Source organism: Vipera berus (genome assembly GCF_964194415.1).
Source record: "Vipera berus genome assembly, chromosome: 1".
NCBI lineage: Eukaryota > Metazoa > Chordata > Lepidosauria > Squamata > Viperidae > Vipera > Vipera berus.
This window is the reverse complement of record NC_138202.1, coordinates 340136165-340154638: the sequence shown is the minus strand read 5'-3', so window position 1 is coordinate 340154638 and position 18474 is coordinate 340136165. Positions and strand designations below refer to the sequence as shown.

At 44.8% G+C, this 18474-nt stretch overlaps 1 protein-coding gene across 1 annotated transcript in view; it reads right to left on the bottom strand.

Annotated features, from left to right (window-relative positions):
- The window catches only part of TSPOAP1 (TSPO associated protein 1), a gene marked incomplete at both ends in the record, with an annotated part of 99886 nt that overhangs the window by 33340 nt on the left and 48072 nt on the right, over window positions 1–18474 (bottom strand). Inside the window, 7 exons of the mRNA XM_081346746.1 lie at window positions 121–1245; window positions 9746–9949; window positions 10870–11193; window positions 13466–14002; window positions 15444–15595; window positions 16623–17444; window positions 18320–18429. Of these exons, the coding sequence (XP_081202872.1) occupies window positions 121–1245; window positions 9746–9949; window positions 10870–11193; window positions 13466–14002; window positions 15444–15595; window positions 16623–17444; window positions 18320–18429 (3274 nt within the window). The remainder of the gene's footprint in view (window positions 1–120; window positions 1246–9745; window positions 9950–10869; window positions 11194–13465; window positions 14003–15443; window positions 15596–16622; window positions 17445–18319; window positions 18430–18474) is intronic.

The window sequence follows — 18474 nt, the reverse complement described above, 5'->3', positions numbered from 1 at the left end:
AAGCACTCAACACAATAAGCAGAATGCAAGCAAGCACAGGAGCAAAGGGTCAAAAGCACAGTCAGAATTGTGGCAAGCTGCTTTAACAACGCCAGCTGATGAAGGAAGCGTCTCACAGACCCATGTTTGCACAAGTGGGCCCTCCTTCCAAGCCTGCTCTGGCCTGATTCCCAAGACAGAGGGACTTTTCTCCCGAGTCCTGTTCCATTCTTCTGGGGCACCACTGGCTTTGTTCCTCCATCCACAATGCCCAGGTGAATGGCTGGGGGATGTGCTCCAATCTGTGCTCTCTCCCTCCCAACTACTGGATCGCTTCAGTTCTCGTCGCCCACTGGATTGGACTGATGCTGACTGGCTGGAGCAATCACTCCATTCCTCCTCACAATCTGTTGGTGATCCATCAGCCCTCCCATCTGAACTCAACAGGCTCACTGGTGTGGAAGTGATGGTTAAATCCTCTTCCTCATTTGAATCATACTCAATGTCAATCTCCAAATTCTCTGGGCTGAGGCAGTGGGGGAGGCCTTGCACAGCTGTCTCCCTTTTCTCTTGGGGCATCATTCTCCTTGGAGGAACTTGATCAGGCCTTTGTCTTGCCCAGCTGCACAGCTTCAGATCATCCTCCACCTCAAGGCTGGTGATCACATCCAAATTCTCTGTGAGGCTCTGTGCTCTGTAAAGACCACCTCCAGTGTAGTAGGAATTGCTCCGCATACTGGGCTCTCGGATGTCTCCTTTTTGCTTTCTATGTCCCTGGGGTGAGACACGGATGTTCTCCTTGCAATGACTGGATCTTCTCCATTCCAAAAGAGGAGATCTTGATGGTTTCTTTCGATCATCCCACTGATAGGTCATATCTTCACCATCCCATCTTACAGAGCAACTGGATGTTTCATTCATACACCCCCCTCTATACTTCTGTAGAAGGGTCTTTTCAGGTAAGATCAGCTCTGAAAGATTGTGGTTTCTTTTAGACCAAGAACAGAGAGGGCTTTGCATTCTTCTGGTATGATTAGGAAGCCTACTCTGGAAGCTTTCCATGGTCTTCTTTTCCAGAGGGATGGAAATAGGTTGCCTTAGGACCGGGTCCCAGCCTTCATCATCATCATCTTCCTGTTCTTGCTCCTCCTCCTCTTCAGTCACTTCAGGAATACTAAACAGAGCCTTGCTGCAATTTTTTTGCAATGGCATTTCCAGAATCCGTTCCAAGATTTCTTCATCACTGTCAGTATCACCAAGATCCAACTGTGCTCCAGACCAAGAAACCAGACCATCAAGGAAGAAGCAAAGAGAGAAAGAGGAATTAGGCATTAAAAGGTGGTTAAACAACACTTACCATCACTCCTGTAGATGGCATTAAATAAGGACTAGAGAAATTCACAAAGTGAAAAGTTAATCAGTGGCAACGAATGAAGGTAATTAAATGGAAGAGCCATACTCAGAGGCAGAACAACCCTTCAAACATTGCTAAAGCATAGTTTTTTATTTCATGATTGTGGGCTTCCCTACTGAAAGCAAGATTCCAGTTTTTGATAAATCTATTTTCATCTGGCTCCAGCTATTTTCATCTGGCTCCATTGTCAAGACCCATGTTGCAAAGCTAAAAAAGCCATCCCTCTACATAGAAAGAAGTGTGGAAAATGGACACAGGCAAATAAATTGTTGAAGTTCCAGCTCTACAGCTGGAACTGGAGTATCTCTTGGTGTATTATATATCACATGGCTACTTCAATCTACCTGAAATATATTATCATTATCATGAATACTATCATTTATATACCATTCTTCCTCCCACGGAAGGATATAGCATAGTTTTTCCCACCTAGATAACTTCTACATATATTAGGTAATAGTCATGCTGACAATAGCTGGTTGGGAATTATAGGAAGTATAGTCCAAATCATTTAGAGGTTGTAAGAGAAATTTTTTTAATGTTCTGATGAACTTAGCACATGCGAAAAAGACGCCTGTTGTTTCCTGTTGTTTGGTTTTTTTTTGTAGCTTTTTCCATAATGGCATTTGCCTGGTCAACCTCCTTTCAAGGATCATGAAACCCAGCCGGGAATTCTTCAGATGAGAGCAGTCACCCCAATGACAGTCAGTGTTCTACTGCTCTGTCTCTTCTAGATGTGGGGAAAGTCCATCCAGTCAGGGTTTCCCACCATCATCAAAAGTACAAAACTAGGTCATTTTCATTTATGTGTGTCATTTTATTTTACACGTTCAAGAAATTCTTTTTAAAAAATTCCCCTTGTGAAAAAGTGACTAGATCAAATGTTGCTTGCAACTGATTCTCAAAAATGAAATCAGTATGACATAGGACGGGAAAGTTAAGTTGGAGCTATCCCCAAGAGCATTGAAAAGGTCCTGGTGATGTCTCCTTGCAGTCAAAAAGAGAAGGATAAAACGATCATGTTATGATTGAAAACCTGAGGCTGCTCAAGAATAAAATCCATAAACTTCTAGGATGGGGTTGGGACAGGAGTAGGGGTGGAAAACAAGTTGTCTACCCTCACCATGATACTCAATATTATTTGAGACTCTGTACCTCTGCAGAATGTATTGTCAATGCTAGGGATCCTTCCCATTTTGTTTCCATGAATCCAGGTAGATAGTTAGCAGAAAGGGACTTAATCACTCCTCATCTCAGCCACAATGTTTTATAAAAGCATGTGCTTCTCACTTGGATCAACCCTGTTTTCCTTTCATGCCCGGCCAGACTATATCCCCACCATCACTACTCTCCACTTTGCTATAACTCTCTTCCAGTTTTCCTGTGTTCCTGCCCACACATAATTCTCTAGGGGGAGTTGCATTCCATTGTCTAGCTCTGTTAATCTAGCACTCTCCACACTGATGGCGCCATAATGTCATAGCCAACCTGGCCTTTCTAAGAATGTTAGCAATTCCAGAAAATTTACATGAAACCAAGTTGGGAACTCAGGCACAACAGGATATGTTATACCTGAGCTTTGAATAGTTGATGCCACCACATCAAACTCTTTGTTCTGCACAGAGCATTTTATTTATTTATCATTTTAACTTGTATCCTGAGAGTTCACGGCATCATGGTCTCCTTCTAATCTTTATAAAGAAAATCCCATAAGGAAGACTGGGGAGCAAGAGAAAGAGAGAGACTGGCCCAAAGTTATTCCTAGGTCAGATTAGTGGGTTGCTTGATGGAAACACAAGGCACAGAGTTTGGGAGGAATATTGAGGCAGAGTGTTTTCAAATATCATTTGTTATTATCCCGCATTTTCTTTTGTTTGCCTGAAAATGTCTTTTGACTGATAGCACTAAGAAGCTTTCATCGAACAGAAACTATAGGCCTGGTCATAGCAGAAATTTCAGGCTCTAAACACAGAGGCCTGAAATGCATCTGCCTGCTTTTTAAAATCTCTATGATAAGGAGTAGACCCTAAATTTAGGATTTCTCCAATCTGCAGTAGTTGATGGAATCCATTGAATTCCATACACACATTTCTGCAAAAAAGTGAACCTGGTGAATCCTTGCTCAATGTTTCCTTCAATAATCAAGGCAATCTACTATGGCAGTCATTTGAAGATGGCAACGAAGAGTAGGATTCAACTATAGGAATGGTACCAGGACTGCTACAAGATACACAGATAAAGGGCCAGTTTCCTAAAATAAGCACCACCAGAAATGTATACCTGAAGCCTTTTATAGAGGCATGGATGCTGGTGTCCATTGGATTTTGTGTTCAGTCCACACTTGGATCTTTTGGTGGAATTTTTTTTCCAGTAAAAGAATCTCTAAATCTAAATCATCTTGAGGACAGACCAGTCCTTCTTAGGAACCTATGTGTAGTGGATGGATGGTGAGCCAGTTTTGGCAGCACATAGTCACAATACCTAGGCCAAAAATCACCACTGTTGGAATACATGGCCCCAACTACTTTCTCTAGGAAGAGCCTAATGGGCCTAGGTCAGTGGTTTTCAAGTAACTAAGTAGGGGGAGTTAATTTAAACCTGGAATAACTGCCTATTTTGGCCTAAATTTACTCTCCTTAGAGTTAGCTGACTGGTTCAAGGCTCCCTTTAAAACCTTTAAAACCTGAACCTTAAGTTATTAATTTTTAGAATTAATCTCCATCAGCTATGGTACTGGACATTATATCTGACAAATTTAAAAGGGGATTAAATTAAGGGTGGTATTAGCAGTAGAAAATAATTGTGAAAGCTAAATGGAACTGCTTATCTCTGAGTACAATATAGGTAATATGTGTAATGTATTGGCATTACTTGCTAACTCACTGCTTTATGTTTTACTGTTGGTTAATGTCTGTATGAAAGCTGCACAGCAGTTGGTAGTTTGCTTCTGTTATGTTTGGACGCTCAATAAAGTCTGTTGCTGTTTGAATCTTCCATCTCGCTCAATGCCTGCAAGAACCGAATACTTAACACTGGCGATGAAGGTGGGATCATGCTGCTTCACAAGAAGTGCCTGAAGTCAATAGGGGGTGATGCCAGCACACAGCCTGGCAGGAACGATGTTCCCCCTCTCAGTCTGCCTAGCAAGCCACGCTGGAGACCACCATGCCCTGATGATCCGTCTCAGGGCCTCCACAGAAGGCAGCAGCATGAGGCAATGTGAGAAACAGGAAAGGAAGGCTACCAGTAATGGCAAAAGTTGGGAAACTCAGAGTTCGACGTTACTCACCCGGAGAGATGGGCATCTTACATTTCCTGTGTAGAGAACTACCTCTGCGCCAATCAAGTTGGCGAAGACAGGCTGAAGGCCATGACACTCCTCTGTGTGTGCAGTCCAGCGACTTTCCATATCACCAAGAACTTGGTCGCTCCCGCACCGTTGGAGTCCGTAAGTTATGCGGACTTGAAGAAAAAGCTCCGAGGCCATTTCGAGCCAAAGTTATCCATGATAGTATGGAGGCATGCCTTCAAGCAATGCTAACAACCCGGCGAGTCAGCAACAGAGTTCATTGCAGCTCTTCAGCAGGCATCTTGGCTGTGTAATTTCACTGATTTAGAAGAAAGACTAAGAGACCGTTTAGTCTGTGGACTCAGAAACAGATAGCTCCAACAAAAACTTTTTGCTAAGGAGACTCTCTCGTTACAGGAGGCGCTGAAAGAGGTTATGAAGGATGAAGCGGCCAGAGGGGCCGTTAAGGCGTTGTGGCCCTCCAAAAGCACGTCGAACACCAGCGCCGTCCACCACGAGGACGCCGAGCAGATGGAAGACACTGACTCCGACTACGAAGTTGACAAGTTACAGAGGCATCAGGAGAAGGGACTGAGGCCTTCTGACAAGGCAGTTCCATTCCCTAGATGCATGGGTTGCGGAGGCCACCATCAATGCGCGGAATGCCATTTCAGAACAGCCACGTGCCGGGTGTGTGGTAAACCAGGCCACATCACCGGCATCTGTCGAGGTCGCCAGCAGGACCGTCAACCGGACGAATCATTCAGGAGAGGTACCGGGGCCCTGGGGCAACACCAAGTAGGGTTTTGCTCCAGTCGGAGGAGCGTTTTCCGCACGGGTGCTACCTGACCTCTTAAGCAGAAGCTTCAACTGCAAGTTGAGCTTCAGGGAGTTCCATGTAAAATGGAACTGGACACAGGCTCCACTGTGTCCATCATCTCCATTGGAACCTTCAGGCACATCTGCAGTCACAGCCACAGATGGGTCAAACTACGACCACCTAACATTTTGTTAACTGACTTTCAAAACTCCTGAGTGGCAGTTAAAGACGAAGCCACATTTGCAGTGAAGTTCAAGGACTTTTCCGGCCCACTTGATGTTATTGTGGTGGAAGGCCAATGAACGAGCCTCATAGGGCTCGATTGGTTTGATGCATTGGGCGTCCAAGTAACCAGCATTCACCGTACACAGACAGCAGACTTGGCGTCAGTCTGCAAAAGTTCGAGGATGTTTTCAGTCCACATTTGGGTGAGTACAAGGGCCCTCCAATAGCCTTTAAACTTGACCCCTTGGTAATGCCAATCCGGGTTAAGCCCCATCGAATACCTTTTGCGTTAAAGCACAAAATCGATGCAGAGCTGGACAAGCCAGTCAGTCAGGGGTACATTGCAGCCTGTAGACAGTGGGGTGTGGGAATCCCCCATTGTAACTCCACTAAAGGCCAATGGGGAAGTAGGAATATGTGCTGACTATAAGTGCACCATTAACCGGGCACTTCAACAGCACGCATACCCAGTGCCAGTCATCAGTCACATTTTGGTGTTGTTGCAGGGTGGCAGCATGTTCACTAAATTAATTTGGCACAAGCCTATCAGCAGCTGCCGGTGGACCAGGCCATGGCAGCCGCTCAAACCATTGTTACGCATAGGGGAGCCTTCAAGGTTAAGTGCCTACAATTTTGAGGTGAGTGTAGCCCCAGGAATTTTTCAGGGAGTGATGGAGCGTATGCTCAAGGGTATTCTGGGGGTCTGCCCCTACTTAGATGATGTACTCCTCGCTGGGGAGTCTACCGAGATCCTAGCTGAATGGCTTAGGGCCGTCCTTCAGCAGTTCTGCGTGGCGGGACTTAAACTAAAAAAAGAAAAATGCAAGATTGGGGTAAATTCAGCTGAATTTCTGGGATTCCGCATCAATGCCGATGGCATCCATCCTGCAGAATCAAAGCTGAAAGAGATTCAGCAGGCACCAAACCCTAAGTCCAAGGGAAAACTCCAAGACTTCTTGGGCCTCCTTAATTTTTATCATGCTTTTCTCCCCAATAAGGCCACAGTGGCAGAGCCGTTACACTGGCTCTTAGACAAAAACACTTCTTGGCAGTGGACAAGGATCCACGAAATGAGTTTTCAGGCAGTAAAATCCTTATTGTCCTCAAACTCGGTGCTTACGCACTTTAATGAAAATCTGCCAGTTTACATTGTGTGTGATGCATCTCCATATAGGGTTGGGGCTGTGTTGAGCCACTTGTTGGCTGATGGAACACAGGCACCCATCGCCTATTATTCGAGGACTCTGTCTGCGGCTAAGCTTAATTACACGCAGATTGACAAGGAGGCCTTGGCCATTGTGGCTGGGGGTAAAAAGTTCCGTGGCTATTTGTATGGCCACCAATTCATGGTCTTCACTGACCACAAGCCTTTGCTAGGATTATTCACTACAGACAGGCAGACACCTCAGATTCTGTCTCCCAGAATGCTGAGGTGGTCTATATTCCTTTCAGCCTATAGCTACAGGCTGGTTCACAAACCAGGAAAAGAAATGCGCCACGCAGACGGCCTTACCAGATTGCCCTTGCCGCAAGTGGAGCCAGATCTGGCTCCAGCTGCATGCATTTTAGCAATACAGGATTTGCCTGAGTTCCCTCTCCATGTCGGAGACATAGCTGCAGAAATAGCAGCTGACAAAGTCCTTAGTCAGGTATTGACTTGGATTCACACAGGATGGCTGGAAAATAGCTGGGGACCAAAGTTCCAGAGCTTCTTCATGAGAAGAAATGAGCTGTCCACTCATAAGGGGTGTGTCCTCTGGGGCAGTAGGGTTATCATTCCCAGCTCACTATGGCCCAGGGTCCTACAGTCTCTGCACGAAGGCCATCCGGGAATAGTGCGGATGAAGGCACTGGCGAGGAGCTACCTTTGGTGGCCAGAGCTTGATAAAGCTATCGAGGCCCACGTACATGGGTGCTACACATGTCAACAGTCCAGACCAGAGATGCCGCAAGCCCCTGTCCACCGATAGGAGGAAAAACACACACCGTGGTCAAGAATCAAATGTAGATTTTGCCAGGCCCTTTCAGTGACAACTGTTTTTAATAGTGGTTGATAGCCACTCTAAATGGTTGGAGGTGGTTCCAATTTCCAATATGACTACTACTAGGACCATCCAGGAGTTGCAGAAACTATTTGCAACACATGGGTTTCCAGACGTCTTAGTCTCCGACAATGGGGCCCAGTTCACCGCGTCCGAGTTCCAGGCCTTCCTCAGAGCCAACCTCATAAGGCATGCCACGTTGGCTCCCTTTCACCCATCATCGAACGCATAGGCCGAACGCATGGTTCACACAACTAAGGAATCCCTGAAGCAAATTGTCTCAGGGGATTGGCATCACAGGCTGGCTGATTTCTTACTTTGTCAGCACACGACCCCCTGCACAGCTACCGGCAAAAGCTGAGCTGAGATGCGTTGGGGCAGAAGGTTGATCACTAAACTGGACAGGCTGCACCCCGACAGAGTTGCCGCTGACACTTCATGTCCCAAGGCACCACGAAACTTACTACTGGGGGACAGGGTGTGGGCCCAAAATTATAGATCGGGTTCTTTGTGGATGGCTGCAAAGATTGTCAAGGTATCAGGACCCCTCTCTTACGAAGTGGCCCTGGAAGACGGGCCCGTAATTCGCCAGCATATTGATCAGCTGCGATGGTGATTAGCGGATCAGCTGCCTGCTAAGGGGGTTCGCGAGGAACAGAATCAGAGCCCGTTAGACAGCTGGTGAACAGAGCGATTTGCGTGTTCTGAAAGGACTATTGTTAACAATGACAGGAAGTTGGCTGTAGAAGGGCACCAGCCAAACAGGGAAACTGTTTCCCCTGGCCAGGAAGGACATACGGAATCAAGGGACAGCCCGTTACGATTGGACTTTGGTTGGGGCTGACTGGGACTGGCCAGCCATAGGGACTCGAGTAACTGCGAAGGCATGGAGCCTCCAAGCCCCAATCTACCCAGCCTGGCAGGCAAGCAGGTAGACCGGGAAATCCCTGTAACCCCAAGGCATTCCGAACAAACACAATGGCCATCCAAGTACTTCCAAGACTGTGAGCAAATGAGGGTTGTGCTAGCTAGGGGGAAGGAGTGTAATGTATTGGCATTACTTGCTAACTCACTGCTTTATGTTTTACTGTTGGTTAATGTCTGACCTAATTTCTGTGTGTGTTATATCATGGTTGCTGGCTGAGCTAGACTGCTTGTCTCCAGCCAGGTAGTAGGGTTGGGTGGGAAACCGCTACTTTAAATCTATTAGTCGCCACCTAGTGGCCAACTGTATAAAAGCTGCACAGCAGTTGGTAGTTTGCTTCTATTATATTTGGACACTCAATAAAGTCTGTTGCTGTTTGAACCTTCCGTCTCGCTCAATGCCTGCAAGAACCGAATACTTAGCAATATGGTTTATAATGCTTTTGCCCTACTTGTGGATTTTCCAAAGACATCTGGTTGTAGATACTGTGAAGAGCATATTTGATTAAGCATTCCACATTTTGGTGTCCTCAAGATATGCTGAGGCCATGATGGCTGGGATAAGTGAAAGCTGCAATCTGGGCATATCTAGAAGGCATCAGTTTGAGGAAGGCTGAAATACAGTCTGAAGGAAGGAGATTTTAGGGAACTTCATGAATGCTTTTTGAGAACTCTTGTGAAAGCTGCCTTGAGTGATGCAATCAAAAAAAAGTCCATACAAATGTACAGAAGAATACATGCACTCTTTTCAGGCAGAGGTCTATAGGGCTAGGACAAAAACAAAATGTTATTGTAATCTAATTTAATTTAAACGTATTTTAATTTAATTAATGAAATACAGTTAATAAAACTGCTCCCTGTGTTTCTTCATTTAATCCCACCTTTTCTATATTAAATATTATCAGATTAATATTTGCAGCAATTTTTGGAGGTGCCCTGGGTTTGGGGAGTATCAGGAATAAGCAAATAATCACAAGAAAATGATTGAAGGGGTTGAGCAAATTTGCAACTCCTCCTTAAGGGCTTCATAAAGACAGCAAAAATAAGAATACCTTGTCTCCATTTTCTCTGCTGCAATATTCACTTGGATTCCGTTTCATCTCCCCTGGCCTACCAGAAATGGGCTTTTCTTCTTCCTCCTCCTTCTCGTCCTCTTCCTCCTCTTCCTCCGTAATATCAGAAAGGTCAGAACCACGATTGTGGTCAGTTAGAAGATTTAGTGGTCGGTTTCCTGGATCTGACCTTTTCTCTCCTTGCTAGAGAAATTCAAGGGGAAAGTCTTATTAGTAAAAAACTGAATGTTGTATAATTAGAATAACTGAGGTAAAAGGTAAAGGTTCCCCCGCACGTGCGTGCTAATCATTTCCAACTCTAGGGGCTAGTGCTCATCTCCGTTTCAAAGCCGAAGAGCCAGCGCTTGTCCGAGGACGTCTCCGTGGTCATGTGGCCAGCATGACTAGACACCAAAGGCGCACGGAACACTGTTACCTTCCCACCGTAGTGGTCCCTATTTTTCTACTTGCATTTTTACGTGCTTTCGAACTGCTAGGTTGGCAGAAGCTGGGATGAGTAACAGGCGCTCACTCTGTTACATGGCACTCGGGATTCGACCCACCAAACTGCCGACCTTCTGATCGACAAGCTCAGCATCCTAACCCACTGAGCCACCGTGTCCCCTAGAATAACTGAACCCATTCCTAAATCACCACTTTCATACTGAATATATCTCTTCAAATATGAAGTTTTATTTATACTTCAGATGATGTTAATTTTAAAGCTGATCTGGATGTTTTCAGAGGTATCTGCAAGGTATGGTCAAAAAAGCCAAGATGGTAGCTGTAATAGCACAATAGAGTTTTGACCGCATTTTGACTTGTTTTCAGCATAGCCTCTGGGTATCCTTTGATGTTTTGGAATGTATTATTTAAAGCAATTTTATTTTGTCTTTTAGCCAAAAGTTTCCCCAGAAGTCAGAAAAAAGGCACTTCTTAAATCCTGGCTGATTTGCTTTTTAGCAGGCATCAGACAGGAAATATTACAAACTGTTAATATAAACAATAATTATGTCTGCACATTCACTCCCTTGCATGAAGACCAAAGGGCTTTGCGGTTTGTATGAAGTTATGGATCATTAGGTTTTCTAAACCAAATAGGCCTTTGATCAATGAATACAGACCTCTCTTCTGATCCTGGGCACCAGCTGAGAGGAGTCGTCTCTGGAGCCTTCTTTCAGAGGCTTCATTCTCCCTGAAGACTCAACTAAAGATTCTGAAGTTTGTCCTTCCCTTTGGCCCATCTCCCTGGTGCTGTCTTCTTCTTGCATAGAAGGTCTGTCTGTGGTCAGTATCTTTGGTTCCAGGGAGCTCTGATTGTTGTCTGGCTCTCTTTCTGATGGGGCATTTGTCCCTTGTTCTGCAGAGCAGCTTCCACAGGTCTCTAGGCTACTAGCCTTGTTGTCTGAAATGTGTGGCTCCGGTTTTGTCACGGTGAGCAGCAGTTCCTGGGAGTACATTGTTGCAGCAGAAAAAAAAAAGATTTATATAGGTAAAGGTAAAGGTTCCCCTGCACATGTGTGCTAGTCGTTTCTGACTCTAGGGGCCGGTGCTCATCTCCGTTTCAAAGCCAAAGAGCCAGCACTTGTCTGAGGACGTCTCCGTGGTCATGTGGCTGGCATGACTAGACGCCAAAGGCGCACAGAATGCTGTTACCTTCCCACTGTAGTGGTCCCTATTTTTCTACGTGCATTTTTTACGTGCTTTCGAACTGCTAGGTTGGCAGAAGCTGGAACGAGTAACAGGCGCTCACTCTGTTACGCGGCACTCGGGATTCGACCCACCAAATTGCCAACCTTCTGTTTGACAAGCTCAGCGTCCTAACCCACATTTAATGTTATATATTAAATGTGAAATAAGCAGTTATGTTCTTTTTCTAATTAGGAAGTGGACAGAGGGGGAGGGGGGGAGGGAGATTCCTATAAAGTTATGAGAAAATATCTAGGGCAGGGGTGTCAAACTCAATTTCATTGAGGGCTGCATCAGCACTGCGGTTGCCCTCAAGGGGCTGGGTGGGTATGGCCAGGGTAGGCGTGGCCTACTGGGTGGGTGTGGCTAGAGTGCGTATGGCCTATTGGGTGGGCATGGCCAGCTCTACATCGTTCGCATCAAGGGTGCCTATGGGGGCCTCGGCAGGAGTGGGACAGATCTGAGGGTCACTGGCAGAAGGAGGGTCTCTGAGCCAGGGCCAAGGCAGTGGGGGCCGTTCCCTCACTGTTTCCAGGATGGCTTCGCGGGCCACATGGAACCATTTCGCAGGCCGGATCCGGCCCCCGGGCCTTGTGTTTGACATGTCTGATCTAGGGGTTTGGTAAAAATTGATACTACACCATTGCTTGGTTATTAGAGGAAAACACAGTATGAATGAAAATGGAAACACAATTGTATCTAAAAATCCCCTAAGATTCATACTAACAGACTTTTGTGTGTCTTTTGCTTAATTGTAGTTTTGCTGAAGAAGCTAAACTGATTACTGTTACTTCATGATATACATTATGGATTGTGACTTAAATAGGTATTGGTGAAACAAGATACATAGCTTTATTGCTCTGTTCAATACAAAACATGGAAGAACTGTTATATAAGCAAAGGGTGCAGAAACATTTTTTTAAAATCATGATAAATGAGGTAATATTTAGAGGCAGTTTAGGCAGACACCTACCTGGTTCACTGGAATACAAGAAATGGAGGAGCCCAATCAAATTTGCAATATTTCATTATTATAGCTGATCTTAATACAAGTAGTTTGCAAGTCAACCTATGGATCTAGTTTCCTGGTCTGGTCTGTCTAGTGGGGCTGACAATTGGTGAGTTGAGAAAAGCTGGATTCACATATGACTCTAAACTATGTTTGGGTTTATTATTATTTATTTAAACGTGTTGGCCACCCAACTCCAATAGACGGGGTGGCATACAAAACTAGGGGGGGACATAAAAACAGCTAAAAAATTAATCCCTTGCCTTGTGAAATCAGCTACTGACTTCTAAATTTAATGAAGAGAAGGGCGAGTTTAATGAAGAGTAGGGCGAGGGGTGACATGATAGCAGTGTTCCAATATCTCAGGGGCTGCCACAAAGAAGAGGGAGTCAAGCTATTCTCCAAAGCACCTGAAGGCAGGACAAGAAGCAACGGATGGAAACTGATCAAGGAGAGAAGCAACCTAGAACTAAAGAGAAACTTCCTGACACTTAGAACAATTAACCAGTGGAACAACCTGCCTCCAGAAGCTGTGAATGCTCCAACTATGGAAGTTTTTAAGAAGAGACTGGACAGCCATTTGTCTGAAATGGTAGGGCTTCCTGCCTGAGCAGGGGGTTGGACCAGATGACCTCCAAGGTCCCTTCCAACTTTATTATCATTATTATTATTATTATTATTATTATTATTATTATTGTTGTTGTTGTTGTTGTTGTTGTTGTTGTTGTTGTTGTTTTGCTGATTTGTAAATTATGGCTTACATGGGTTAAGACAAATCATGATGAAACTGTGGCTTCGTGCAATATATGAACTGAGCTAATGACTGCCCCAAGATTTCACATCAACTTCATGGTTAAAAAATTCAAACTCAGCTCTCCCCTTTCAAAATCCAATGCTTTATATCCATCACTGGTAGTACAGTAGGCATTCTATCATACCATTGCCAGAAAGAGTGTTCATGGATTCCTCCCCGTTTCCCAACCTCTACCTCTCTATCAGGAAGGAAGGGATTTCTCAGTTACCTGGTTGTCTTCTCCAGATTCCTCCTGAGTAGCCTTCTTCAGCATAGTCAGATCTCCCTTCACCACACTGCCTGCAGGGGGCAGGAGATAATTCTCTTCTTCTTTTGGAAGAGTTCCGAGTTCTGGTGACACAGCCTGCACCATTGGCGTCAAGGGAGCCTTGACGTTTGAGGATGTCTCTGAATGCACAGGATCCCCAGATTTTTCACTGGTAATAGTGGGCTGCAAGGTGAGTTTGGCAACTGAGTTCTTAGTGGCAGAAGGCAGTTCTTTCCTTGGAACCTGAGAAGTTCGTGTGACAAGAAGAGCCTGTGCTTCCCCACCCAGAAGCCGGGAGGGGTGACAGTGCAATTGAGATGCAGAAGAGCGGTCTATTTCTTCCAACAACGCCAAGGGGATCTGAGCTGGCACAGAATCCACTGATTCTCCATAAAGAGACACAGTTCTTACAGTCACTTCCTGACAGAGCTGGAGGATCTGCAGCTGGGAAATCTCAATCAGGACACTACCAGCTGTTGGGGAGGTAACTTCCATTACCTGAAATAAGAGTAATTAACTTGAATAAGTAGGAAGATAGATAAAGGTTGGGGTGCCTTCTGCAAAAAAAGGGAGGGTAGGATTGCTTATTCTTAGTCCTGAGCAAGCGAGGGGGTCTCTCTAAGTAGAAAAATGGGAGACGGTAGTATGGCAACGTATAAATCGGTATAAGCAATGAAAAGAAGGATGATTTATAAGGACAGAGGTTTGGAGAGGTAGAGTCAGTGGTATTGGTGTAAACTAAATGTAAAGGTTTTTTTTCTTTTTGAATCCCCTGCCTTTAATTATTTCTGTTCACAACTTCTCCGTGTGTTGCACTCTACATAATTTCTCTTACCCCAAAAAGCAATAATACAAAGTTCTTTAAGCCACACAGTGAGCCTTTTAATAAAGCATTAGTGTATAAGACAAATTATCAAAGCTGTCTACCCTGTGTGCTAAAAAAATGTACAACGAAGAACTCTACAGATAGTCCTTGACTTACAACCATTCATGGGCTCTTGGTGGAGCAGTGGGCTAATGCCTCCTTAAGTAACACCAGCTGCCTGCAATTAGTGCAGGTTCGCATCCCACCAGGCTCAAGGTTGACTCAGCCTTCCATCCTTCCGAGGTAGGTAAAATGAGGACCCAGATTGTTGGGGGCAATAAGCTGACTTTGTAATAATGCCGCTTGGGTGTGTGTGTGAAAGCCCTAATAAGCAGGCATATACATAGAATGAAGGCTACTGCTAAGCTTGTAAGCTGCCCTGAGTCTTCGGAGAAGGGCGGGATATAAATGGAATTAAAATAAAAATAAAAATAAAATTTACTGACCGTTTGAGGTTATGACGCTGCTGAAAAAAGTGACTTACAACCAGTCCTCACACAACCATTGCCAGCATCCCCACAGTCACAATTGCAATACAGGCATGGATACTCGCATGTATTATGATGGTTGCAGGATCCCAAGGTCATGGGATCCCTTCCAGCTCTATTCTGATTGATCGATTGATTCTGATTGGCTGATTTATTGATCGTCATTTGAGATCTTCCCAGACAGCTTATGACAAAGTCAACTGGGGCAGCCAAATTCACTTAACAACTGATTCTTTTAATGACTGTGGGGGGGGAAAGGTCATAAAAACAGTCATGGTCATGTGATGACTCACTTAACAACTGCCTTGCTTAGCAATGGAAGTTTTGGTTCCAATTGTGTTTGTTAAGTTAAGGAGTACCTATATTCAAAATAAAATCTAATAGATAAAGAATGATGGATCGAAGTGTAAAGTGGGATGATAAATGTTTCAAATCTTCCAACATAAAAAGAATATCAAACTGAGTTCTGGAGAAAATCCTGCCACTATTAGATTCTATCCCTCCATGTTCAGTGTTGATGTCTTATCATGGATCGAAATGATCATGTCCTAATTTTCTTCCAGCCATGCCCAAAACAACTTGGTACCTTTTGTCCATCAGCATAGACTGCATAGCCAGTGACACGCACTCCGTTGGATGATCCTTCAGCATCAATGGTGACTGGCAACCAGCTGATGACCAGAATACCAGATGTGGGGCCAGGATCCACTCGGACATCCAGTGGAGCATCTGGAGACCCTGAAGAAAGAGTAATTGGCTATTTTTTTCTGCAAAAACAGCAGAATGGTTAAATCGATTTGGCCCAAAAAATGATAGGAAACTTGACCTAAGGTCCCTAAGACTGAAAGACTAAGGAAAAAATCCCCCTCAGAGAGCCCAAAAGAGTAACAGACTAACAAAATAACAGAATTGGAAGAGACCTTGGAAGTCCTCTAATCCAACCTCCTACTCAAGCAGAGGTCCATGTGGAAGGAGGGAAAACTGAAAGTGAAGAGAAGGAGGTTTATAAGGCTTATAGTGAAAGGATGGAAATAAGAATGTGTTCAGTAAAGTCTTTTAAGCAACGGACTTCAGCCCTCGAAGCAGTTTTTAGAGCTTTAAACAAAGTATTTCCATCTAACAAAGCATCTTCCTCCAATCACTTGCTCATTACAAATAGTGCCTGTATAGCAGGAATCAGTACATCTAAGCAATGAACATGATAAACATGTTCAAGGTTTGATCCGCAGTAACCTTATAGCAGAAACTACAAACACGGCTGTAGTTACATCCAGAAATTTAGCAACAAGCAGATTTGCAAAAATACCCAGCAATTCAATAGACCACAAGAAGACTGCTTGATCTATGAATAACACAAAATTGAGGTCATCAATGGGGTGCTTTTATGGGTCCCCTCCTTTCAAATTGTGTTGTTGTTATTTCTTCAAGTCAGTGTTGACCCCTGATGATTTGTGAACAATCCTTCTTTGCATCTGTCTTCATGCAAAAGGAAAAAATAGTCCAACCTACTAAAAGTGATACCATGGGAGACAAAGCAGGAGTGCAGATCAAAATAGGCAAGAAACTGATAAGAGAACATCTATCCAATCTAGATGACTTCAAATTGCCAGGACCAGTTGGATTACATCCCAGGGTTCTGAAGGAGAGCTGGCAGATGTGATCTCAGAACCACTGAACAGATATAATATCACTTTATACTGCATTAGTAAGGCCACACTCGGAATACTATGTCCAATTCTCCAGAATCTCTAAAAGCTTTACTTACCTGCTGAAGATGTAGTGAACTGGATCTCTGTGGACAAGACCTGCTCCTCTACCTCTGGGGATGGTTTCCAGAAAGTTTGTTGAGGCTGGACTTCGACTGTGGCAATGTAGGAAGTGTTTGGGTTCAGGTTGCGAAAAGTGTACCAATATATTCCAGCCTTCACTATATCACATGCTCCCCCATTGAGGTATATGGTATGTGGGAAATTGCTGTTGCTTGACATCCAGGAGAGCTCCACGGAAGTGGCCTTGACACTCCGCACTTGGAGCTGACTTGGAGCTAAGACAAAACCACACCCCACCAGGAACGTGCACTGCAGTCTGTCTGAGCTCCCTTTCTCTGAAACACTTTGTATGGAGACACGATAGGCTTTTGTTTTCAAGTCCAGTTTGTCAATCATGGCCTTCATCTGGGAACTGGCCTTCACATTTTCCCGGAGTTCAGTGTCCACATAGACATTGTAGCTCTGGATATCCAAGCAGCTTCCACTAGGCACCAGTGGTGGATCCCATGTCACCAAGAGGCTAGAGGCAAACTGTTTGATTAGAGTCACCTTTCTGGGATAAGGCACTACAATGGAAATACCTCCTTCTCCTTGGTCCCCTTCTAGCCTAGAGGGAGCTGTGCTGGCATTGAGCTCCTCCGATGAATAATCACTTCTCTCTCCGCTGCTGACGCTTATGCTGAGAAAACTCCGCTCAAGAGGGGAGCTTTGGGAGAGATCATGGAGTTCCTGAGGCAAGAAAGTAACCAGGTCATCATCTGCAAGTCGCTCCACAAAGTTGGAAGGGACAAGGCCTCTTCGGCCATCCATCAGCTCCCCTGAAGATGAAGTTAACAACATGAGAGATCAGAAGACCTGTGGCCTTAGATAAAATCACTCTAACGCTCCAGGGTCCTGTTTCTAACCCAGACCACTTAAAACAGACATGTCAAACACAAGGCCTGGGGGCCGAATCCGGCCCGCAAAGTGCTTTCATGTGGCCCGCGAAGCCATCCTGGAAACAGTGAGGGAACGGCCCCCACTGCCTTGGCCCTGGCCCAGAGACCCTCCTTCTGCCAGAGACCCTCAGATCTGTCCCACTCCTGCTCAGGCACCCCTAGGCACCCTTGATGCGAACGATGTAGAGCTGGCCACGCCCACCCAGTAGGCCATACGCACTCTAGCCACGCCCACCCAGTAGGCCACACCTACCCTGGCCATACCCACCTGGCCCCTTGAGGGAAACCACAATGCTGATGCAGCCCTCAATGAAATTGAGTTTGACACCTCTGACTTAAAATATATTTCCAAAACATTTCTCCTGATTTGGATAAAAACCTACGTCTCCCCTCTGCAAGATATTGTTTATGATTGGAAAAACAGGAAGACTGGATCTTTAGCCAGACTTAAGTTCTTATGTTTCTGGCTGCCTAAGAATAGCCACAAATGGCGGCCCAGTATATACTGGAGATATTAAGAATATATGATTGGTAAATACCATTGGGCTGAGAGTGACAGGCCCAAAGTTATCCTGTGGCTTCCGTGACTGTAGTTGGATTACAATTTCTCCCAGGTCTTTTCTTAGTAGTAATAATATTAACAATACTTTAAATTTATTAAAGCCACCCACTCCCATAGACAAGACTATTTTGATGAGTTGTTCTATATTGTGCCTCTTTTACAACTCCATTTTTTCATGCATCTTACAGCATACCTTCAAAAAAGCCATCTTCATCCATTTCTCCATAAACATAAATATACTCGCCAGCCGTAAGTGGTAGTTCAGCCTCAGGATTCTCATTAGGGCCATCAAAAGGATTGTAACTGAAATGAATGTAAGGAGAACATTTTGAAGTTAACAGTCCAAAA